Source organism: Protopterus annectens, chromosome 7.part0 (assembly GCF_019279795.1).
Source record: "Protopterus annectens isolate FY-2018-M chromosome 7.part0, PAN1.0, whole genome shotgun sequence".
NCBI classification, from domain to species: domain Eukaryota; kingdom Metazoa; phylum Chordata; order Ceratodontiformes; family Protopteridae; genus Protopterus; species Protopterus annectens.
In genome coordinates, this window is record NC_056739.1 from 1,578,423,124 (window position 1) to 1,578,448,980 (window position 25,857).

At 40.8% G+C, this 25,857-nt stretch overlaps 1 protein-coding gene across 5 annotated transcripts in view; it reads right to left on the bottom strand.

Moving 5' to 3' along the window:
• PHF2 (PHD finger protein 2) overlaps positions 1-25,857 on the bottom strand; it is a 3,400,138-nt gene that overhangs the window by 2,498,432 nt on the left and 875,849 nt on the right. For all 5 annotated transcript variants that reach the window (XM_044078128.1, XM_044078127.1, XM_044078125.1 and 2 more), the window contains exon 4: positions 23,819-23,933. In XM_044078128.1, coding sequence (XP_043934063.1) covers positions 23,819-23,933 — 115 coding nt within the window. The remainder of the gene's footprint in view (positions 1-23,818; positions 23,934-25,857) is intronic.

Genomic DNA, 25,857 nt, shown 5'->3' on the forward strand with positions numbered 1-25,857 from the left:
TGAAGCTGACTGATGTCAGGGTGTATCAAACACCCCTGTTCTTGTGAGTAGATCCAATCTGTGAGGAAGCTTGTGGAAACTGCCCCTGGCCATTTCCAAAAGAAGAGAGAACCACAGTTGCCTAGGCCAAAAGGGAGTCACCACAATGAACTTGAGGGTTTTCTACTGAATTTTCAGAAGTATCTTGGATACTAGTGGAAAGGGTGGAAAAGCATACTGAATATTCCTGTACACGGAAAAGAATAGGCATCTTACTTACAGGTCTCCTTGCATGAAGTCCAGGAACAGAATCTTGCCAGTTGATTATTCAGAGAGGCAGCAAAGAGATTTTCTTGAAGAAGCCCCTAAAGATGATGAATCAAATCTTAGAAGTCCCCCTGATTTAGTTTCCATTTGTGAAGGTTTCCCCTGGTCCTGCTCAGCTTGTGTGCCACACAGTTTTGCTCTGACAGAATTTAGGATGCCTGTAGAATGAGATTATTGTGCTGTGAAGCTATATCCCAAGTTAACACCGCTAGTCTGCAAAGGGGGTATGACTTGGGTGTTTCCCTTGATGTTTGATGTAACACATGACTGTGGTACTGTCTGTAACCACTTGAAGAGATCCTGGGGACCAAAAATGGTTCAGAGAGTTGACTGCCTTAATCAGGGCAAGCATCTCCTTGATATTTACGTGCCTGTGTCTGTCCTTGGTGTCCCACATCACCTGCATTTTTATCCTTCCTGATATTTCCCCCCAAGCAAAGTTCAAAGCATCTGTGGTGACAGACTGCTCTGGAGCAGGAAGGGAGAAGGGGAGACATGGCTTTAAGTATACCTGTTGTCGCCAACAAAAGACTTCTCTTCTGATAAACCCAAGCACTGGGATTTGAAAAGATGAAGGATGTTGATGCTGGGCTTGGTCTGCAGTGTCTTCCACAGGGCAGGCAAGTGGATAGAGTCAAAAGAGGACTTGAAATCAATAAAGACGATAACTGTATGTTGTCCACACCAAATTCTTTCCTCCATTATCTGACAGATGGCAAAGATTTGATCGTAGCATCCTCTGTTTGGTATGAATCTAGCCAGTTCTTCCTTGCTGGTTTGCTCACTGTGTTTCTGCAGCCTGGATTGCATGGTCTTCATAAAGACTCTGCCGATGATGGAGAGCAGGCTGATGCATTCCCAGTTGTCCCCCTTCTTGTAGATGGGTATGACAATGGCCTTCTTCCATGTGGATGGTATCTATTCCATAACCCATAGCAGCTCAATCAGTGAGTAAAGTCGGTGGAGCAGGATATTGCCTCCAGCCTTCACTGCCTCCACGGTGACCTGATCTACTCCTGGTGCCATGCCATTTCTCAGTGTTCTTATAGCTGATTTCATCTCTTCGACTCTTGGCTTTGCATCAGTCATTGGGGCATCAGGGAGATCGATGGGTGGCGGATCGAGCATTGGTCCATAAGGTAGGTCATGGCTGTAAAGCTCTGAAAGAATTCCCTCCAAGACTTCAGGCATTCACAAGGTGAGCACAGTAATGTCCCATCTACTTTTTTGATGTTGTCGCTGGTGGGTTTGGTCTTCCCACTCAATTGTTTGAGGTTGCTGTACAGGGTGTGGTACTCATGTCTGGATGCTGCCTCCTCAAGGTCAGCTGCCACCTGGCTCTAACATGTTTCCCTTTCTGCTTTCACCATTCGGAATGAACTGTCTGAAGAGCTTACCATCCAGGGGATGTGGCCTCTCAAATACTGTTCAAAATAGTGGTGGACAACATCATGAGTTGAGTATTTGAGGGCAGGAGGAGATGTCCAGTATGATGAAGTCCATTCTTTGACAGACCTGATGATCACTGATGACAGCGCCATTTTCGCATACAGTGAAGCTGACGCCACAGATATACTCTATGACATCAGCCGCATTGCCCAATCGTATAGCATATGAATAAACATGGACAAGACCAAAGTGATGGCAACCGATGGGTCACAAGTCACCATCCACCTCGGGGGACTTCGGATCAAACAAAAGGAAGAATTCAAGTATCTGGGTTTGCTGGTCCAGGAGAAGAAGGTGGCATCAACAGCTGAAGTCCACAGCAGGACTGGACAAGCCACTGCAGCATCTGCATCACTCAAGTGGTGTCTGTGGAAGAGGACAAACATCTCTATCACCACCAAACTTTGCCTTTTCTGGGCACTGATTTGGCCAAGTCTCTTTTATGGATCCGAAACATGGATCCGCTTCAAGGCAGACCTGAACAAGCTTGAGGCATATCTATTCTTTCCTGTGGAAGAATGTGGATACCCTGTAGCCTGCAATCCGCTATAACAGGAGCTAGACACTTTGGGAACACTCTTGGTGCAGTGGATATTCCAAAGGTTAAGGCAGAGAACTGATAATGTGATCCAGACAGACAAAACCTTAAGAAAAAAATGTCTGAATTTGGATGAATATAGATGTGATGTTAAGCATCTTTCAAGTCTAGTGGTGCCAGAAAACCTGAAAGAGGAAGAAGAGGTAACATGTTGTGAAGTAACATAATTTTGAATTTGAGCATTTTCCCAAATGGATTTAGGAAGAAAAATTGAGAACTGGTCTCCAGAAATGTTCTTTCTTTTGCACTAGGAATATCCTTGAATAAAAACTATTCCCTATCTGGGAAGAAGGAACTAATCCTATCACTCCATGGGACAACATGTGTTGAAGAACTGGTGTAACCAAAAGAGTCTGATCTGGAAGGAGGGTAAGGAATGACCCCCCCCCCCTCCGGAAAGGAAGAATTTCCTCCCACTGCCATCTGTATCCTTGATGAATAATTTTCAGAACCCATTGGTCTTACTTACTATCTTTTGCCACACAGAATAACAGAGATTTAGACTTTCAAAAAAAAAGGTGGCCATGGTATGAGGGGTTCATGAGTTCTCTTGAATAGTAATTCAGACTTTTTGGACTGTCCTTGAATTTGGGATGTTCTTTTTGGAACCCCCTTGCCATTTCTTCTTAAACATTTGTTTGTGTGAATTTTGTTGAGACTGTTTATCACCAAAACTGGATAAAAAGCTCAGTCTTAGAGATTCCCTGGATCAGCCTGCCCCTTTCATCAAACTTTTTGATCAACTCTGCAGCAGAGGGGCAAAATACTAAACCTCTATCCAAGGGAGAATTTAAAATCTCACGTTTAACATAATCTGGGAGGTTCTGAGAATACAACCATGCAAACCTCCTCAAAACAGTATCAGTGGCCATAGCCCTGGAAGAAGTATCAACAGTGTCATACACACACTGTAAACAATTGAGTAGTGACCTATGCAATAGAAGAAACTAAGTTATTTAAAGCAAAATTTTCCTTGCAAAAACTACAGATAAAACATTTGTCATACTTTCACAATTTGTCAGAACAAACTTTAACATATGAGCCTGATAATTCAAAATTCTGAAAATTTAAGTTTTAGAACTATACCCTCTTTCCCCCTTATCTATCAATAATTTTCCCATCATTAATCAGAAATAATACGACTGGAATTAACTAAGTGCTTAGCAGCAGCTGGATCAACTAAAGCTATACCTGCTGAATCAGGTTTGGGAACTGTGTTTGAAAATTTAAACGACCGAGGAACTTTATACTTCCAATCTACCTTTTTAGGGGCAGCTGGCTGACTGAGGAAAATTGCAGTAACAAACATGTCCTTTAAAACTGACAGAACAGAAGGAATAGGTGTAAGTTCTGGAAAATCCTGTAAGATTCAGTCTTTTCCCATGGACTGAGAACTCTTACTGTTCTCCCACTGAAAACACTGGCTCATTCTAGCAACAGTCTCACAAAAAGATGAACTCTTGTCTTATTCTGAAACAGAAATCTGACGAAAAAAATGTCCCTGCATATTCCTGTCCAGATTCAGAATCTTACCTATCTTCAGGAAGAGAGGAATCTCTTTCTTAACCAGAAACTCCTTTACAAGAAGGATCAATAGCCTGAATTAAACCCTGAGCCAGACCCAGCACACAACTCCTATTGAAAGAAAAATGAAAAGGAGTAGATACATGACTGGTTTTCTGTTTCTTTTTGACAGGAAAAATGTGCCCAACAACGTTATTAATGGCTGCAACAGCAGCTTCCTCAGGGATGGGCACTGCATTCTGACACAACAGGGAAACATCCTTATTCCCTCTCACAGGACGGTCCTGACTGGCTCACCCTTGCCCATTGAGGGCATCTCAACAGCCACAGAGAACTGGTTAACCCCAGGTCATACTGGCTGTAGGTGCTACAGCAGAGCTATCCAGGGTAAAAGATGAATGGTCTGAGGTACAACTAATGGCCACAGCAGAGTTACCCCACCTGTGGCTGAGGCAAACTGCTACACTGCTCTGAGGCAAAGACTGTTTGCTTAATTTAGTTTCTTTTGTGGCTGTGGGACCGACTCTAGGATCAGTAGTCTGTCCCATGGTCAAGACAAACCTGCTGCCTCTTTCCCCAGGGAAGACAAGCAGCAATTGCTGATAAACATTACCAGTCCACAAAAGTACTTTTTTGACAAAAGAACACAGTAAAAAGCACTTTAAAACTCTATGTCAACCCCACCAAAGTAAAATAAAACACAATTTACCCACAGTAAAAATGGTTACTGTTAGTTTACACCACTTTTAAACGAACAGATAAAAAACAGTACTCTATTTAAAAGTATGTTGCACTCTCGATACAGTCCATGAAAACTCCAACAAAATTAAGAAAATGGAAGTATTCCCACAAAGGGAACTTATCTGCCCAACGAAGCAAAGCACAAGCCAACTACTGATCCTCGAAAGCCTCAGAGGAGCATACTCTTTGAAGTCAGTAAAACTCTGAAAATTTGGCTTCACACCCAAATCTTCTTTTAATCATCACAGCTTGAGCAGTTTGGGCACATGAAAGGTGCCCTGAAGCTTTGGAAACTAGCTTGTTGTTATATCCTTGGAAGATATAACCTGTATAGCTAAGGCTACTGCAGCACTTATCAATATGATAAACATCTGTTGTCAACCGCCTTCCAGAATTCCAATTTTATCTTTCATACGGAAAAAGAAAAACAGACAATGGAGATGTTAATAAAATTATTTTAACTAGACCTACTTTCAGTTACACTCAGTAACAACTGATATAAACCATCTGTTAAAAGATGGCCTACTAAATGCACCACAATGAATAAAACTTAGAAGCTGCACTGCTGAGTCTTCTACCTGGTGATATTAAGCACATCATAAAGGATATCCAGAGAATGGGCAAAGTAGTATTGCATAACTGAACATTTTTTCTTCTTCTTGGATTATGGCTAGACATTCTAAACGGTAAATTTTCCATTAATATTACAGCCTCCTGGTGTTTCTGCAGTTACCTCCTACTGGGTCTCTAGGCGTCATATATTGCTTGTTCATATTTGCATTAATAATTCTAAAACTATGCTACAATAAAGGTATCAGAATACTTTATCTTGAAGCATACATGATGGTAAACACAAATGTATTGATATTTGACCTCTGTCAATGAGCATTTGTTAGAATTATAAGGTGATAACTTCATTTTTTAAAGGCTGAAGCCACACCCACTGGGAGTTAAAGGTACACACTCAAAAGAGCTGTACTAGAAGGAATGAGCAAACAGAATAGAACTGACAAAAAGCATACATCCAGTATTATCCCGATTTGCAAATGAACAGTTATGTTTAACTTTCTGGGAGTAAAAATGGATAATCATTTTTAAAGATAATACAAAATATATGGCATCTTTACAAACTTCTGTAGAGACAACAAAGGTATGCCATACCTTGCTCTGAGTTCTGGAAATATTTCTAAAGGGGAAATCCAGTTTTGAAGTGAGAAAATAATAATCTATCACATATTGTTATATCTCCCCTGCTACATACTATCAATAGCCCGAATAAAACCAACCTCACATCATGCTTTTCTGTGGAAACAAAAGCCTCATAAATACATAAATCATTAGAAAAAGGAATCTGATGATGCTATAAGCAGAACTGTGTGTGGTTGAGCCGGGTCTATATTACCATGTTGACAGGGCTGTTCATCGAACGCCCTTACGTCGGCACATGTACACCGAAATACCTAAATGTCGAATGGCCACAAAAGTGATTTTTCCCCAGGGGCCAACAAAAAACAAAACAAACTGACAGACACAATGAAGTGGGGGCCTTCGCCCCACACATCCCCCTACTTAAATATACCAACTGCAGGATCGCACTACAGTGGAGGAAATAGCAAATTCCCGAAAATGGCGCAGCAATTTTTTTCCTATAGTTCACTTTGAAATACTGTTTGATGCTTTTTTTTTTTTTTTTTTTTTTGAAGAGACTTATGGAGGATTGCAGGGTTAAATGGTTTGGTAGAGAATTCCAGGTTTTGCCAACAAAGTTGTATGTACATATATATATATATATATATATATATATATATATATATATATATATATATATATATATATATATATATATATATATATATATATATACACATTTATACATTTGTTAACTGGGTAAGCCCACTGGAATCTAGCATCCCTTTTCAGTGGCAAATGGGGAAGCACTGTCTAGCCAAGTGACCTGTTCAGAGTCACACAGCAAGCAAAAAATGAGGAGGAAGGATTCAAATTCAGAGCACACTGACAGTGCAAGATTATGATGCTTTCCACACATTTAGACCAGCTACTACACAGACAGGAGCTAAAGGTGGAGATGTCTCAATTTACATCAAAAATAAATACACCTCAAGGCTGGCCAAACAGAACAATGCACTTGAGCTTCTCCATGTTAAAATCACCACGGGAAAAATCCAATATCACTTCCTTGTAAGATACAGATCCCCCTCTATGACCCAGGAAATCCATACTGTGTATTTAAACTTATTGGAAACACTCACCATCCAACCTAATACCATATTCATGGGTAACTTTAAATACCCCACTATTAAATGGGAATCATAAACACGACTAAATGTACAGGCAGAGATTCATGGATTTTGTAAATACAAACTCCCTGGATCAGACTGCCAAACACCAAAAAGGGGTGCAACCATACTGGATCTGACCCTCACTAATATGGGAGGGTGTTGCACACTCCCTAGTATGTCTTTCCTGGTAAGGTCAGGTCACAAAATGGTATCCTTTGAAGTAACAATAAAACCTGGAACTCCAGCTAACCCTGGACTATTCAAGAACTACACTAAGGCTAACTTCCTACTATTAAGTGAAAACCAGGCATCATTTCAAGCTCCCATATACCCTAAGAACACTGCTGCCTACACAGAACTGTTCAGGGGAAACCCTATACAAGCATGTTAATAGCTGCATAGAGGCAGCTGTATCCACCAGTAAGTACAGAACTAACTCAAAAAACAAGCCTCCATGGTGAAATCACAGCATCAGTAGGCTGTAAAACAGAAGGAAGAACATTATGGCAAAAATTAGGAGATGCAGCACCCAGCACTCTTACCAAGCTAAACAAACAACTCAGAGGACAAATAAATCCTACCAAAGCCAAATTTGTGGTAAATTTGGCCTTCTAGGCCTCGGAAAACCACCACACATTCTTTAGCTATGTCCACAAACTCAAAGCCAATACCCAACTATGTGTATAGAGATCATAAAAATGTAAATAAAGCCACCTATACTGAGGAAGAAAATATAACAAACATACTGGCCGACAAATTCAGATCCAACTTTACCCCTCTCTTTCCATCAACCTTCCCTCAGGAAATACCATCAAATATAACTCTCCCTGCTATCACTAGGGAACAGTGCCTTAATGCTCTCTCTAAGGCCAAGAACACTGCATCATCTGGCATTGTTTTTTTAAACAAAAAACATCTTTATTCAATTTTCATGTATGACATAGGCAACCTTACATTTATATAAATTAAAATACACTGTAATGGCACAATCTTGCATGCAAACATTATACCTTACAGACCATGCCAACACAACTGTAGCTGCAAACATTACATGTCACTTTTGACCCACTTGGGCATTGTTGACAAGCTTAAGAGGTTAGATAAAACATTTATGTAACCTAGTGAATAGGAAGTTAGAACTGGGGAGTCCACCTCTACAAAAAGGCCAGTCACAAGCAGAGTCCCTCAGGGATCGATCCTGGGACTGCTCCTTTTTGGCATTTACTTCTCTGAAGTCACTGCCAATGTCAATGGCCTCTGGCTGACTAAATTTGCAGATGATTGCAAATTAGGAGCTATCACTGAATCATCCACTGATACAAATGTTCTCCAGAAAGGGCTGACACAGACAAACAACTGGTCCCAGAGCCATGAACTAAAACTAAATGCCAAGAAATGCATAATAGTATCCTTCGGGAAGTCATCCCCCCCCAGTAGCTATCATACTGACAACACACTCCTAACAGCTGACCCAGTAGTCAGGGACTTGTGGACACAAACAGACAGTAATTTAGCCTTTGACCATCACGTGTCTACAGTAGTGAGGAAATCATTCTATGTTGTACAACTTATAAACAAAGATATGGCATCAAGGTCCAAGGAAGTCATTGTCCCACTGTATTGGGCATTCAGCAGACATATCATTGAATACAATGCCCTCTTTGGTACATACCTAACCAGGTATATCCAACAACTGAAACAACCACAGAGCTTCCTCACTAAATGAATACAGAGTGTAAGCAATATGTCCTATGTAGACCGCCTCAAGGTTCTATCCCTGTATTCTGTCTCCTACAGGCTAATAAAATAAGGGGAAATGACCACATTTTCGCAAAGCATGTATTGTTCTTATTAAGCAAAGATATCTGAGTTATCAGAAGTGTGTGAAGTGTTTGCATGTTTGTGGAGTGTTACAGTAAAGTTATTTTGCAGAAGTACAACCATTACATGGCATATTTCACAGAGTACATCCATGTTAGAGCATATTTCGTAAAGTACAGTATTTCGAAGAGTTTACTGTGCATTTGAATGTTATTACAAGCGCATAGAACTGTCTGTACATAAATACAAGAGACATATTTTCAGTGTGTTTATGTGTATACTTTGTGTGCTTGGCAAACTGACTTCGAAAACCCAGTGCACTTGTGTTTGACAGTAACATTGCTGAGAACTGGAGAGTGTTTGAGCAAGAGTACAACATTTTCATACAGGATGCATTTTCTGATAAAGATGACCGTACAAAGGCATTTATTCTACTTAATTTAGCTGGGTCAGAAGCCACAGAAAAAGGAATGTTCATTTGTGTGTGCATCTGCTATCTATACAGGAGAGGGGGGAAAATCGTCAAATTGTTGTACCGGCTGAGTCAAGGGAGGACCCTGAGTGCTTAAAACGTAAATTTAGAGAAATGTCTAACCCCCAGACAAATATTACAATGGAAAGCACTTATTTTACACAAAAGATCAAAAGCCTGGTGAAACTTTTGCAGCATATACAACTGACCTGAGAAATAAGGCTAAAATGTGCAGCTTTGGTGATTTAAGGGATGAGTTGATAAAGGACAGACTTGTGCGTGGTATAAAAGATGATGCTGTGAGAAAGATTTTTCTTTGTGACAGTGATTTAACTTTAAATAAGGCCATTGCGATTATTCAAATATACAAGCTTACAGAAAAGCACACAAGTATGCTTACAAACAAGAACAGCTCTAGAAGGCACAGTGACAGAGCTCATGTTGACAGTATGCTTTATGTGGTTAAAAGAAACAGGTCCAAGCACATGGCAGTCACTGTAGCCCCTGCATCACTCACTGGTAAACTCCAGAGCTTTTTAGCAAATTCCAGAGTTCACACAGTCTCACTGAAGCATAAGAGTGAGCCAGCAACCTCAAAGTATGGGCCTCAACCTAGTTTCATTGCCACCTGTCGTAACTGTGGTGGAAGCCATGAATCTAAAAGGGAAAAGTATTTAGCTTTTGGTCAGCAATGCCACAAATGTAATAAATAGAATCACTTTAAAAGATTTTGTAAATCAAAAGGCCCACATTCTTCTATTAAAAGGGAGCATTTTAAGAAATGAGATGATCAATTAGAAAGCCATGACATAGAGTTGCAGACTACTCTTTATGTTGATGGTGTATCAGTATTTCATGAAATGGTCAAAGCAGTAGATTTAGGGCTGAAGAATGAAGTATTTTGTACTGTTGGGATAAATGGCAAACCCATAGAGCTCAAAGCTGATACAGGTTCCAGGTGCAATGTTATGTCAGCAGAAACATTTGCTAGAGTGTGTAAAGGTGAAAAGCTTGATTTGGCAAGGTGTGTGAAGCTTGTTACTTATGGAGGTGAAGAAATTCAAACTGAAGGCTCAGTAGTGCTTTCATGTTACTCTGCTGGAAGAAGCTACGACTTGTTATTCTATGTGGTCAAGAGGCACGTCCAGTCATTATTAGGGGTCATAGTTTGAAAATGGGACTGCTCTCATTTAATAAGGAAGTTCATCATGTTAGTGTAAAAGACCACTACTCTAATTTTGTCCAATACATTTTTTCTACCTATGCTGATCTGTCCAAAGAAAAAACTAGGCAAGCTTCCAGTTGTGTACTCCATGAAGTTAGAACCAGAGGTCAGTCCAGTTATCAGGCCAGCACATAAAGTTCCAATAGCCATGCAGGACAGAGTCAAAGCTGATTTAGATAAAATGGTGCGACAAGGTGTGATTTGTCCAGTTGCAACTCCAACTGAATGGGTATCTTCCATGGTGGTCGCTCAAAAGAAAAGCTCAGATGACATCAGAATATGTTTTAATCCACGAGTTTTGAACAAAGCACTAAAAAGACCTCATCATCCAAATCACACAGTCGAAGAAGTCACACCCTTGATGCCAAATGCCACTATTTTTTCTGTCTTAGATGCAAAGAGTTCATTTTGGCAAATTCAGCTTGACAAAAAATCCTCATTGCTCACTATGTTCAGTGCTCCATTTGGCAGGTATAGATTTTTCAGAATGCTATTTGGGATAAATACTGTAAGTACTGAAGTTTCAACGAACAATGGAGCAATTTTTTTCTGGGCATCCTTGTGCTATTATAGTATATGGCATACTAGTAGAGGTCGTGATGAAGCAGAGCATGACAGAAACCCCAGAAAAGTTCGGGAAAGGGCACGTCAAGTGAATCTTAGGCTTAATCCACTCAAATGCAAGTTCAGGCTACAAGAAGTCACTTATATTGGTCATTTATTTACTAGTACAGGCCTATGACCAGACCCTTCAAAACAAATAGCCATTCTCAAGATGCCAGCATCAGACAATGTTCAAGCCCTGCAACATTTTCTTGGCATGGCCAAGGCAAGTTAATTCCGGACTTAAGCCAACTTTCAGCACCGCTTAGAGAGCTGACACATAAAGATATATTCTGGTCTTGGTTAGAACAACACAAAAGAGCATTTGGATGTCCTGTCCTGTAACAGAGAATTGCTAGTCCACCAACTCTCAGATATTATGATGTTCACAAACCAGTTACACTTTCCTGCGATGCTTCGAAATTTGGTCTAGGTGCAGTCATTCTACAAGAGGATAGTACAGTTGTGTACACTTACCATAAACGTAGATGTTCGAGTGTATTCACTGTTGCAGTCATCACATTTGAATTATCTGCCTGCAGGTAGCTCTCAGTCAACATGAATACCAGAGTCTTGGGATTTCTGCGTCGGATGCTCTCGCTTCTTCGTTGACGTCAGGTCGTCAGGGGTATAAAACAAGCAGCCGACGCCATTACATCAGTTCTTCTTTCCCCAGATGTCAGGAGACCCCACAATACGAAGCAATTACATGGTGTGGAACACCCCCAGTAGAAAGTAAATACCAATGTTATAAGATATGGCCAAACAAAAAGGAATAAGTAGAAGTATAGAAAAGTCAGGGGGCTAGAGGGTGGGTAACCAGAACTGCAACAGTGAATACACTCGAACATCTACATTTATGGTAAGTGTACACAACTGTACTATGTTCTTTGTGTTTCACTGTTGCAGTCATCACATTTGGGTTGATTCCCAAAGCTGAGGGTGGGTGGAGGCAGTCAAGAAGAAGCATTAGGGCTGGCAAGCAGGCCCTGTAAGACTGCTGTGGCAAATCCATCTCTGGATTTAGAAAAGATATGTAAGTGGTAATGCTCGGTGAAGGTGTGTACGAGCTCCAGGTTGCAGCTTTCAGGATGACCCTGGTAGGGACTCCCCTGAGAAATGCTGTAGAGGTTGATGTAGCCCTAGTGGAATGTGTTCTGATCCCCTGTGGGGTAGGTTTCCCATGGTGTTTGTAGCAGAAATGGATGCAGTGTGCTAACCATTTAGAAATGGTTGGTTTTGAAATGGCCTTGCCCTCTGTCCCTGTAGCAAAGCTGACTAGCAGCTGGTCAGATTTTCTGAAAGGTTTAGTCCTGTCCAGATAGAACCTAAGCTGCCTTGTGCACGTCCAGGGAGTTCAGGATCCTTTCCCATTTATTCTGAGGATTAGGGAAAAAGGTTGGTAAATTAATGGATTGGTTTAAAGCCACACTAGACACCACCTTGGGCATAAATGATGGGATAGTCCTGAGGGATACCCTGTTCGCATGGAAGATAATGAAGGGTTCCACGGCCATAAGGGCCTGCAATTCAGACACTCTTCTTGCTGAAGTGATGGCTAGAAGTAAAGCTGTTTTCCAGGAGAGGAATTTTTAACTCTGCTGAGGCAGCAGGTTCAAAGGGTGGAAGCATGAGTTTTTCCAATACAAAGTTAAGATCCCAGGCTGGAGTGGGAGCTCTCCGGGGGGGGGGGGTAGGGGGTCTTCAATTTGTCTCCTCTCAGGAACTGCTTGACCAGAGGATGAGAGAAGACGGGTGGCTCAGTATTATAATAAGCCGGGATGGCAGAGGCATGAATCTTAACTGAAGAGAAGGATAGGCCTTTGTGGAGCATTTCTGTTAAGTAATCTAGTATATGACGTAAGCTGGGCACAGCTGTGTCCATTCCTTGAGACTGGCTCCAAGAACAGTATCTTTTCCACTTTTCTAAATAGGATTTTCTAGTACTAGGCCTTCTTGCCTCAAGGATGACATCCAGCACCTGTTTACTGAGGGTTGCTGGTGATGAGTTCAGAGGATGAACCAGGCTACTAGGTTCAGGGTTTGTAGCTGAGGATGCAAAATCTGGCCCTCCTGCTAGGACAGTAGGGAGGGGGTCTGAGGTAGGTGACATGGTGGCAGTACTGTCAGACTGCGCAAAAGTGGGTACCAGTGCTGGCGTGGCCAGTCTGGTGCAATCAAGATTGTCCTCGGCTTGTCCTGTTTGATCTTTAGTAGAACCTTCAAGAGGAGGGGCAGAGGGGGAAAGGCATATATTGAGAGGTTTTCCAATGTAAAAGACAGGGCATCCACTTTCCATGCTTGGCTGTGGGGAGTTCTGGTGCAATATTTGCTCAATTGATAGTTCTGAGGGGAAGCAAAGAGGTCCACTACCTGTGGATCAGAAGCTTGAATGATTTGGGTTCCAGTTTCCACTCGTGTGGGTCCATTAGGTTTCTGCTTAAGTAGTTTGCCAGTGAATTTAGTTTACCTGGCAGGAAATGAGCTTGCAGGTGCACTTGATTGTTAAGTAGTTTGCCAGTGAATTTAGTTTACCTGGCAGGAAATGAGCTTGCAGGTGCACTTGATTGCTCAAGGCTGTGTTCCACAGAGCCATGGCTAACCTGCAGAGTAGGTAGGAATGAGTCCCCCCTTGCTTGTTTATGTACAACATAACTGTGGTGTTGTCTGTCTTTATCAATAGTTGCCCTGGAAAAATAAGGCATTTGAAAGCTGTCAGAGCATTCCGTACAGCTAACATTTCTTTTTCATTGACATGCAAGTGCATTTGCTTTGGGCTCCATTTGCCTTGAATGCATTGTCCTGCCATGTGAGCCCCCCATGCATAGTCTGATGCGTCTGTTGTTAGGGTATGGGCGGCAGGGGATTGAGTGAAAGGGAGTCCTTTGTTGTGGTAGCAGGCCTCTGCCCACCAAAAGGAACTGCCCTTAAGCAAGGAATGATAGGAATAATTGTTTCCAGGTCCTGAGAATGTTGACACCAGAGACTTTTTAAGTACCACTAAAGTTTCCTCATATGCAGTCTTGCATATGGAATTAGTAGACTGCAAGAAGCCATGAACCCTAGGGCTTACAGTATTTTTCTTGCAGATAGCTGGGTTTTTGGTGGCCAGTAGATTGAAGTAGTTTGTCAAATAAAATTGTTTTTCTGGAGTGAGGAATGCCATCTGGGAAGCTGTGTTCAAGCTTGCTCCCAGGAATACAATCTGTTGGCTGGGTACCAAATGTGATTTATTTTCGTTGATTGTGTACCTCAGTGAAGTTAGAAGTCTCTTTACACATGTCAGGTGCTGGAGTAGCAATTCCTGACTGTCCGCCTGAATCAGGCAATCATCCAAATATGGGTAAATTTTAATTTTTCTCTGCCTGTAATATGCAATAGCTGGAGCTAGGCATTTTGTGAATATCATGGGATAAGCCAGGCTGCAAGGTTTAGGGCTTGCAGCTGTGGATGCAAAATCTGTCCCTCCTGCTGAGACAGCAAGGAAGGTGTCTGATGTAGGTGAGAGGGTGGCATTGTTGTCAGACTGCGGAGTGGGTACCAGTGCTGGCGTGGCCAGTCTGGTGCAATATGGATTGCCCTTGGCCTGTCCTGTTTGATCTTGAGTAGTACTTTTGAGAGGAGGGGCAGAGGAGGAAAGGCATAAATTGAGAGGTTTTCCCATGTAAAGGATAGGGCATCCACCTTCCAGGCTCTGCTGTGAGGGTTCCCAGTGCAAAATTTGTTCAGTTGGTGGTTTTGGGGGGAGGCAAAAAGGTCCACCTCCAGAGTTCCCCACCTCTGGGTTAGAAGTTTGAATGAGTTGGGTTCCAGTTTCCACTCGTGAGGGTCCAGTAGATTTTTGCTTAAGTCGTCTGCTAGTGAATTTTGCTTGCCTGGCAGGAAATGAGCTTGTAGGTGCACTTGGATGCTCAAGGCTGTGTTCCACAGAGCCATGGCTAACCTGCAGAGTGGGTAAGAATGAGTCCCGCCCTGCTTGTTTATGTACCACATAACTGTGATGTTGTCTGTCTTTATCAGGAGCAGTCCTGGAAGGATAAGGTATTTGAAGACTGTCAGAGGATTCTGTACAGCTAGCATCTCTTTCTGACTGATATGCAGGGGAATTTGTTCTGGGCTCCATTTGCCTTGAATATATTTCCCTGCCATGTGAGCCCCCATGCATAGTCTGATGCGTCTGTTGTCAGGGTTTGGGCGGAGAGGGGATGAGTAAAAGGAAGTCCCTTGTGGTTGCATGCTTCTGCCCACCAAAGGAACTCTGCCCTTAGACAAGGTATGATAGGAATCATTGTTTCCAGGTCCTAAGAATGTTGACACCAAAGACTTTTTAAGTACCATTGAAGTTTCCTCATATGCAGTCTTGCATATGGAATTAGCAGAATGCATGAGGTCATGAACCCTAGGGCTTGCAGTATTTTCCTTGCAGATAGCTGGGTTTTGTTGGCCATTAGTTTGAAATAGTTTGTCAGATGGACCTGCTTTTCTGGAGTGAGGAATGCCATCTGGGAAGTTGTGTTCAAGCTTGCTCCCAGGAATACAATTTGTTGGCTGGGCAACAGTTGTGATTTCTTTTCGTTGATGGTGTATCCCAGTGAAGTTAGAAGTCTTTTTACAAATGCCAGGTACTGAAGTAGCAATTCCTGACTGTCCACCTGACAAGTATGGGTAGATTTGAATATTTCTCTGCCTGCAGTATGCAATGGCTGGAGCCAGGCATTTTGTGAATACTCTGGGCGCAGTAGATAAGCCAAAGTGAAGTGCAGAGAACTGATAGTGCATAGAGCCTGCCCTGAAACGTAGATATTTCCTGAAAGACTCCCTTATGGGGATGTGCAGATAAGCTTCTTTTAAGTTTAGGATGACTAACCAGGCATCCTTGGCTAGCATAGGAAGAAGCTGTTGCAGTGTAAACATTTTGAATTTTGGGACCACCAGAAAGATGTTGAGAATTGATAGATCCAGGATAGGGTGCCAAGAGCTCTCTTTTCTGGGCACCAGGAACAGTCTGGAGTAGAAACCCTGCCATCTTTGTTTTATTGGAACAAGTTGAATAGCCCTGATGTGGAGAAGGGAAAGTACTTGCTTTTGAGCCTCTGCCCACTAGTTTGGAGGAGGGTCTGGCAACCCGCTTGGTGTTGGCAGTGAGTGAAAGTAGAATCTGTATCCGTGGGATACAATGTTTAGAACCCATCGTTCCTGAGAAATGGACATCCAGTTTTTTGCATGAAGGGCGAGTTTTCCTCCTAGGGGCGTAACTACTTGGGCATGGCTGTGAAGAATAATTGGAAAGTCATTGTGAACTTTTTCCTTAAGGGGGTGGCTTACCACTCCCTGGTTTTGAGGTGGAAACACTCCATTGTTTAGATCTCTGCATACCCTGACACTGTAGTCTTGGTGGTCTGTTTCCCCTGGGTCTGGACTGAGAAGGCCTGAGAGGGACTGGAAAGGACCAGTTTTTTGAAGGCCAATGCCTACTGAATCTAGGTGGCTGCACCTGTAAGAAATCTTTGACTGTTTGCATAGATTTAGTTTTTTCTTCCATCTTTTTAAGAACTTCTTCTGCTTTTGTGCCAAACAAAAGCTCCTGATTTAATGGCGCATCTAGTAATTTTGCTTTGACATGGTCTGGCAAGACTTGTTCTTTTAGCCAAGCATGGCTTCTCAGTACAGACCCAGTGACAGCAGCCCTGCAAGATGCTTCTAAGGCATCAAACCCACATTGCAAAGTATGTTTACTAACCTGGTTTGCAGAATGAATTAACTCTTGTAAATCTATTTTCTGCACAATCTGGAAGTAACACCATTTTTTGTTTAATTAGTTCCATAACATGTTGCTGGTACTTCAACATGTGAAACTGGCAATTCAAAGTCCCGATGGCAAGAGTTGCAGAGGTATACACCTTCCTACCCCATCTGTCTAAAGCTCTAGAATCCCTGTCTGAAGGGGTAGGATTTTTGGCTGTAGTAGCCTTAATGTCTTTAGGTCCCTGGGAAATGGTCTCTGGATCCGCAGTAGGATTCTTAAAAGAGAAATTTGTGAGAATCAGGTACTCTGTAGTACCTGTCATGTTTTCTAGGAGCTGGTGGTAAGGTGTCAGGAGTAAGACTGGACTCCAAGAATACATTGTCTACAATATCCAGGACAGGGGGTATAGCTAGAGGCCTGTGCTGAGGCAAATCTAAAAATTCCCTGAGTCTGTTTTTGGACAGAGGATAGTCCTGGCATTCCCATCAGAAATGCACTCTTAAGATATGCAAGGTTTCACCAAAAGAGAAATCCTCTGGAGGGGAGGCAGAGGGAATGGATTCCTCTGCATCTGAATCCTCATAGGTAGATAAGGGTATGTCCTGGTAATCAGAATGGTCAGAGTCATCAGACTCCTGGTCTGTAGAATCAGAAGGAAGTTCAATTCTTTGTCTTTTGGCAGGGGAAGGCTGGCTTCCCCTAATTAGAGTAATAAGATCTTCAGCCATTCTAAGCATTTGTTTTTGTGGCATGGGAGGATGAGCATGCGCTTTGGACGTCAGTTTTCTAGGCGTAGTGCGAACTCTGGGCCTGAGAAACTCGTTAGGTTTAGTAGGAAATGAAGTTGGTTTAATATGAATATCGGTAGGTCGGAATACACCCTCAAAAGCTGGTGCCTGCACAGCGGCTCCGGACCCATCCAAGGTAGAAACATCCACAGGTTCCATAGTCGAAGAAGCATCTAGCGACATACCGGACTCCGAATGGGTCTCAGCAGAGGCCTGCGAATCTGTAGAAGTGGGCATCAGGGGCTGCAAAAGCACCTCACTGAGTACCAGCGGACTGGTGACAAGCTTAACAGAAGCATCGTCGGCAGTTTTTGACCTAAGTGGTCTGTCTCTGTCTTTGCACTTTTTCAGAAGATTGGTAGTCGGATGGCTTACCGAAGCCATTTCGAAATACGGAGAATGAGAGCGAAAGAATTTAGCTACAAAAATAGCCCGACGATGAATGGTTCGGGCATTAAATAAGGCACAAAACCGACAGCTAGGGATGTCGTGGTCTGGGCTTAAACAGGTGACGCAGTAAGAATGAAAATCTCTGTGAGGTATTTGCTTTCCACAGGCAAGACAACTGTTAATTTTTTCTGACATCGGTTAGAGCAAGAAAAAAGAATCCCCAATGGGGTACTTAGCTTTAGAAGACTTCGGGTCTGAAACTCGAAATACAAAAATTTCAGGTAGCGGCCGACCAGCAATTGCAAACTACTTCTGCTTTGGGCTCCTTCTCGGCAAGAAAGACTGATGTAATGGCATCGGCTGCATGTTTTATACCCCTGACAACCTGACGTCATGGAAGAGGTGACAGCATCCGGTGCAGAAATCCCAAGACTCTGGTATTTGGGCCGACTGAGGGCTACATGCAGGCAGATAACCTCAGTGTGATGACTGCAACAGTGAATCCCGAAGAACATCCTTGATTTTGAAGTCATGGAAGTGAGAAATTTTTCTTCCACATGTCTTGATGAGCTGAGATCACACAGCAACAGATCCAGTTTTACAAAGGCTCAGCCATTTTATCGATCAAGGATGGCCGTCTAAGCAATCTAGTTTACCTCCAGAAGTACAACCTTATTTTCCATAAAGACATGAGATTTTGTCTGACAAAGGTATCATAATGAAAGGTCCAAAAGTAATTGCTCCAAAGTCCTTGCAACAAGAGTACATTACTATCTTGCATCATGGTCACCCAAGAGTCAATGCAACCAAAAGAAGGGCGAGATGTCTAGTACTTTGGCCTTCCTGACATTGAGAGAGCACTTTTACCTTGTTCCGTGTGTAATAGTACTAAGCCACATCAACAGAAGGAACCACTTTTGCTTAACCAAATTTCTGAACTACCTTGATAGACAGTAGCCACTGATATCTTCGAGTGGAATGGTCAACATTATTTGGTTTTAGTAGCTTCTTACTCCAATTGGTTCGAGACTGACCTACTTCTTAACCTGGCATCCAGTACTGCCATTACTAAGATGAAGTGTTATTTTGCTGTGCATGGTAGGCAGCACAAAGTTATTTCTGACAATGGCACACGGTTTACAAGCCAACAATTCAAAAGATTTGCTGAAGAATGGGACTTTACTCATGTCACAAGTAGCCCAGAATACCCGCAATCAAATGGTTTAGCAGAACATGCAGTTCAAAATGAAAAAGTGTTACTTGAGAAGTCATAACAAGGTGATCGTTATGTTCTGTTGAATCTCTTGAATCTCAGAAATGTTCCTTGTGATAAACATTTTGGTTCACCTGCTCAGAGACTTCTATCGAGACAAACCAGAACCACATTACCAATAAGTAATCAATTGTTGGTTCCATGTGTCAAGAACAACAGGTTAGTAAAAGTCAATCTGTTGAAGAGGCACTTAACCCAGAAGTTCTACTATGATAAAACCAGCAAACCGCTCAATCCATTACAAGAGGGTGAAGTGGTAAGGATGCAGACGTCCAATGGTTATGATCAGATTGGTGTCATGAAGAATATTGATCCAGAGCCGAGATAATATTTGTGGAATCACAAGGAGCAGTTTTTAGGCAGAATCGGAAGCATTTGAGACCGGTGTCCGAGCCTATATCACAGCACCTAGCCTGTGAGAAAGACTTTTTATCTCAGAGTTAGTTGTCTGGTGTTCCAATTCCTCGAATCCATAAGTTCCTGATACGAGTTGTGCACTACAGACTGTCCCTGTTGCTAAATTTAGTCCGCACTTTTATGTTACGAGATATGGTCGCATCTCTAAACGCTGTGACAGGTACAAAACAACCTGAACATAAACATTGTGTTTTGTTTTTAATGTATATAGTAATGCATGTCTAACTCGAACATTGTTTTTTCAAATGGCAATCTTTGGGAGGATGTAGATCAATATGTGTGTATGTACTTTTAAGAAGCTATCCAAGGGCTTGCAGAAGTGTATAAATACTGACCACATACAAGTGTGATGGCCATTTTGTAATACGCTGTTGAGATATAAGCATGTATGTATGTAAGGTCTGTCTGTTAACTAGTTCGTTCGTACTTTATGATGCTGCTATCCATCCTGATGTGTTTCTATACGTTAAAGCATCTAAACGAAATCCCTCGCCTGCTTGTCTTATGTATTAGAGAAGGACAAGTGACACCTATGAACCTATAAACATTGTACCCTTGGTTACAGGGAGCTGCTTATTAACAGTTTGGAGCTTTAATCCTTTGTGCTAACTGCCAAATAGGTTTAGAAGCAGAAATTATGACGGTAGGTACATTACACATGAAAAAGTCAGTCAATAAATTATTTGGCAAAGGGTAAAAGATGAAAATAGGCAGGAGCTTTACGAAATTAGCTCTATGATCATTCTGAGCCCTGCTCCTACCTAGTTGATTGTTTTCCACTTACTGTTGTTACTGATTTACTGTCTCAGTGACTTTTGCTATAAAATATGCCAACTGTTACTACGTGTTTCAACCTAAGAAGGCTGTAGGATCAAGCTGTTTGTTTCAGTCTAAGAAATAATGGCTTACTTATTTTACCCACATACACAATATAGCCCAGTCTATCATCAGTTGCTGTGTTACTGAATGAATACAGTGCTTCCTTTTAAAGCTGGAATGCAGGATATAGTCAGCAACAAAGTTCCTTCTTTGCAGTCTGCAGAAGTTGAGTGTTAGTCTATAGGGAATCTGCTGCCTGCTTTTCAAACATTACTGATGGTTCTCTGTGGTACTTTCACATGAAACCTTGCATGCCTAAGCAGAAAACGGATGCAGGATGACATATATCCCCAAGGCTCAACAGGCAAAATCTGTCTTCACTGTTTGGATTTCCAGCTGTTTTTATTGACCAAGGAAACCTTCACATTTCCAAAGTCTGAGGGCCATCTTTCTTGTAGTTTACTCTTATCCAAAAACTGTATCATCAAAGCCATTAAACTGAAGTGATGTATTAACAGTTTCTGTGACTGGTCTATCAGTAAATATTCATCCACATAACAAAATATTAAGATGTACAAACAACTGGAAAGAAACACTGTATAAATACTCATGGGGCAATGATAGAAGTGAAAATGAACTTTCTGAAATCTGGTGCATTTCTTGTAGGATGGTCTTAATGAGATGTGGAAATAAGCATCTTCCATATTCACTTTTATAAGGTAGGATCCCTCCTCTACTTAAGCCAGTAATGCATTCAGTTTATTATCCAAAACATCTTCGTACAAATGTGGTCTGGTCTGATGAATCTAGAAGTAGTCTTTTTGGAGACTAGCATCAGCTTGGAATAAAAGGCCTACCCTGTTTGACACAGTGGCCCTTAACACACTGCCAGTAGTAATGTCAAAAAGACATGGAGAATGAGATAGCAAGCAGTCACTTGGATGATTTGTGTTTAAATTTCACATTACCTCATCATAAGTTATCAGAGATTGTTTCCCATTGTACTGCTTCATGCAAAAAGGTTTCTAGACAGGTGTAGCCTTCCAATTAAAAGACTTAAAAATTCATTAACAGAGAAGCTGCTCTGAAACTTAAGGGTTGAAGCAGGAGATATTTCATTAAAAGATTACTATTCTGCTGTTCTAGAGGTCAATCACAGTGTCTTCAACTGGCTGACCAAAAATCAAGTCTCTACTAACTACGGTCTCTATCAGCTAGGACAGTATTTTCAAGATAAATTTCATTCCTGCCAAATATAGCTTTTTATTGCAACTCTTGACGTGACTAATGTAGAAATGGCACAGATTAGATATGAATCCCAATTCTGTCAGCTATGGGAAAAAGCTCTTCTACTGTCTCCTTTTTCTTCATTGTTCAGCAACTTTAGTTGATAAAGAATCGAACCCTGACAGAAAATTACATGGGCTTAGTTAAGAGATCTTTTTTGCTACTGTAAACAATATGTACACCTTATTTACATACCTGAAGAATAACCCTAAGTCTTTACCAAAGTTAATATAGCCAGGGGAACAGAACTTCTTGACTGACAAAAGGTACACAGAGAAATAGTACATGGGTCTGCTTTTAGATTATTATAGAGACTGCATCTTTCCTTAAGAGCCCTACGTAACATGTCTGCACTCTTGGATGCTGACAGTTGCATGTCTAGGCAGAGACTATCTGCATTTATGATATCACAGAAAGCATTACACACTTGCATTCGGCATCCTCATCATTTTTGCATAAGGAGAAAAGGGATCATTAGCCAGCAAGAAAAAATGTTTCCATGTAATTAATGGTTTACATACATGTATCTAGATGGTGGCTTCAATGAGTTATAAAGATACATTCTCATGGTCTGAGTCTAGAAATCCTGGTGGTTATAATCCTTTTCTTCATCAGAGGAAAAATTAAGGGCCTCCTTTTCATTTTCTTTTCCATTTACAGACCTTTACTGCTACTGCGAAGGTTTGTATTTCTCAGTTTTAGATGCAGACATGCTGGTTCATTGAGGAGACTATTACAGCTCCATGCTGTTGACTGGCTGTTTCTTGAACAAAATTAAAATACTCCCCAGTAAAAACATTTTGCCAAATGCAATAGCAGTAACTGTAGGAGTGCAAATGGATGGTTCTACATTGTTTAAAATCATCTTTTCCTGCTGCTGTAGCTGGCTTATCCATTAAAATATTATCTAGGTCTGCTACCTCTTACTTTCAGTATTATCCATGGTCGCTCACTCACAGGTTCTGGCAAATGTCCACAGCACCAGTATCAGTTGTTCCTTTCTAGGTACTTTTGTGACACTTTTTGATCCTTTTCTGGGGCCCTCAAAGAAGTACCCTTCTTTGTGGAACTAACTGAATACTTGTTTTCTGAAACATAACTATAAGAATTCACAAGTTCCTTACTCTTTGATAATGTTCTTCTTTGTTGTAATCTTTTTCCCCCTTTCTGTCACTACCTCATTCATTTCTACTTTTTCTAAATTTTCAAATCTTCTCTGATTTAAAGCCTTCTTTTTCTAAAGCCTTTTTTCCTCAATGGATTTAAGTGTTTCTCAGTGAAGTGTGATGTTACAGCTTTTATGCCTCTTAATCTGGTAGCTTTGTTAACTCTGAGACAAATTTCACAAGAGACAAATTTATGGTTGAGTCCTAAACAGAACAAGCACTAGGAGTGGTAATTCTAAGTTTCAATTTGCCTACCACAAGTGCATTTGTTATTAGATCTAGAGGAAAATACATACCCCCTACTTGCTCTGATATCCAGATGAAGGTTCTTCAGTTATTTAACACAAAACATAAAAGAAGAACATTAACGCTTGTCTACGAATTGAAGCCAGACTTCCTGCATTCCGTGTAATTGTCAATACCTCTTCACAATAAGTTAGACACATCTGTTAATGGCAAATTATCATATATGAATATCATACATGAATTCACTGAAGTACATACATGTGAATACAATTAGCGGTGCGAGCCACCACACTAAAAAATTGTCTGTCATGAACAGAGAGATCAGCATCACGCAGATTTATAGAAAAACAGACTGGCACACATAAGGGAGCCCTGTACCATCTACATCGGTACCTTCAAAGGTGCTAGTCTTTTGTTGGTCTTCACAGGAAAAACTTCCATTACTGGAATAACCTGCTCAAATCACAAAGCATAAAAAGGTAGGTCAACTCAGACTCACTGATACATTAACCCTCAATGAAGATGATATGAGAAGAATTCTATAAGGCTGACTTCTGATTTCACACATTTCTATGAACTCAACCATATAAGCATGGAACAGCACCAGCTAACAAAAATCAAACAAATAAAAATGGGATATGTCTTACCTTGGGAAGGTTCTACTTCTGAGTTCTTTAATAAACATTTGACTTCCATTTTGCACTGGTTTGATTTCAGGAGGCTGCCCAGTGTCATGTTTATGCAAGCTCTTTTTCTTTTTCACTGTAAAATGTTAAATATCATGTTAACCAAACTACCAAAAATGTATTCTATAGTAACAACTACTACAGAAATGTATACACTTTCTACATGAGCTGCTAAAGAAAGAAAAAAATAATAATTCATGACTGCATTCTAATTGCAAATTCTATACAGAACTCTTACTTCAGAGCTGTTTTACAAAATGGCATTTCATTTTATTAGTATACCATAACATAATTTTGGTAGCTTTACAGCTTAAAAAAGCAGTATAGTCTTAACAATTAAAGTTCAGTTTCCAGCCATGACAAAATTAGGGGTTGGCACAATGGTTAATGTGCTTACCTCACAGTCACAAAGTATGAATCTCTCCTCTGAAGGAAATTAGCTAGCCTTGAAATGACCCAATAGGGCAACATTTTGTGATTGGGGTTGGCATAATAGTTAAGGCACTGACTTCTCAGACACACTCACTTTTGAAAGGGAAACCAGGTTAGGCTTAAAATGGCCTTCAAGAGCAGTTAGCCTAGTACCTAACTTACCTATGAACCTATAAAAGGTCCAAGAGACTGTGCCATCAAAGCACTAACCAGCAAACATATTACTGATCAGTTGCTGTTCTAGCAAATTAAACTCAAAAGTGGTGCTTAATTTATTAATTCATTTATTTAAATGTTTTAACCAGAGAAGAACACTGATACAGACCTATTTTAGGCTCACACTTACAGACAATGATAACATTCATAAACAGAGTATGCTTCTGGGGGCTCCTATCATATGATCGAAGTCTTACAACTTCGAATCATTAAAGAAAGAAATTTAATGATCGAAGTTGTAAAGCCTTGAAGCATATAATGGAGATCGCCATACAGCGCGGAAGGGGAAGATTCCCTTTACTGCACTGTAGTGCGATCTCGGAGTTGGTATATTTAAGTTGGGGGGGGGTGCAGGGAGGGCTTGCCCCCCTGCATAGAGCGTTTTTTGTTTTCTTTTTTTACTGTTTTTAATTTTTGTTTTTATGTGTGTTCGAAGTTCCGAGACTTCAGTCATTAAAGTTTGTCCTTTAATGATTCGAAGTTTTGGTACTTCGATCATATGATATTGACCGGATTCTGGTTATGCAATATAAGTAAGAAACAGTGAAAATTATTTCATTATAGAAAAAAATCTGATACACAATTTTAACCAATGTTTAACTATATAAAAACAGTGCTTTGCTTATACACTGTTCTTAACAACTGGAACAAGAAAGGAAAACACTGACTCTTGTCTGGGAATTAAACCCAGACTTTCTGCTTTCTGTACAACTCTCAAAACATCTGTACTATACACTGTTAGGTCTATGCAATTAAAAGATTACACACCTACATTGTAGAAATATTCTAAAGTATGCTCAAAATTAAAAAAAAATGTTCTTTGTGGTAGAACAAGAAAAGTGGGTCATCTGTGAGGCTGATTTCAATATTAATTTTGAAATCAAGGAACTTAAATGGCAGTTGTTTTTAAAAGGTCACAGTCTACCAGGTTTGAACAAATCAAATCATTCAAAACAATACGATATAATACATTTTTATTACACTACTTAAGACTGAGCACTTTAAAATGCATTATTTAATTAGATTTTTAAGTCATCTGACTATTTTAACAATATATAAGTGAGGTGAATGTTGAAGATGAATTTGTTTTGATGAAGTTCATCTTTATTTTTTGTGAACAAAACACTAAAGATTGGATTAAATACTGGGCTTTACATGACAGTATGGTGTTTTTTTGTTTGTTTGTTTCATACACTGTAACTTTACATATACCACAGTTAATATGAATATAACATTTGAAAAGGCACATAGCAAAGCATTGCAAATTATTTGCAATAACATGCTGTACATTAATAGAGGATGAAAAGAAAACACAGAATAATCTGACAGAAGAAACGTGACTGTGGAAATAA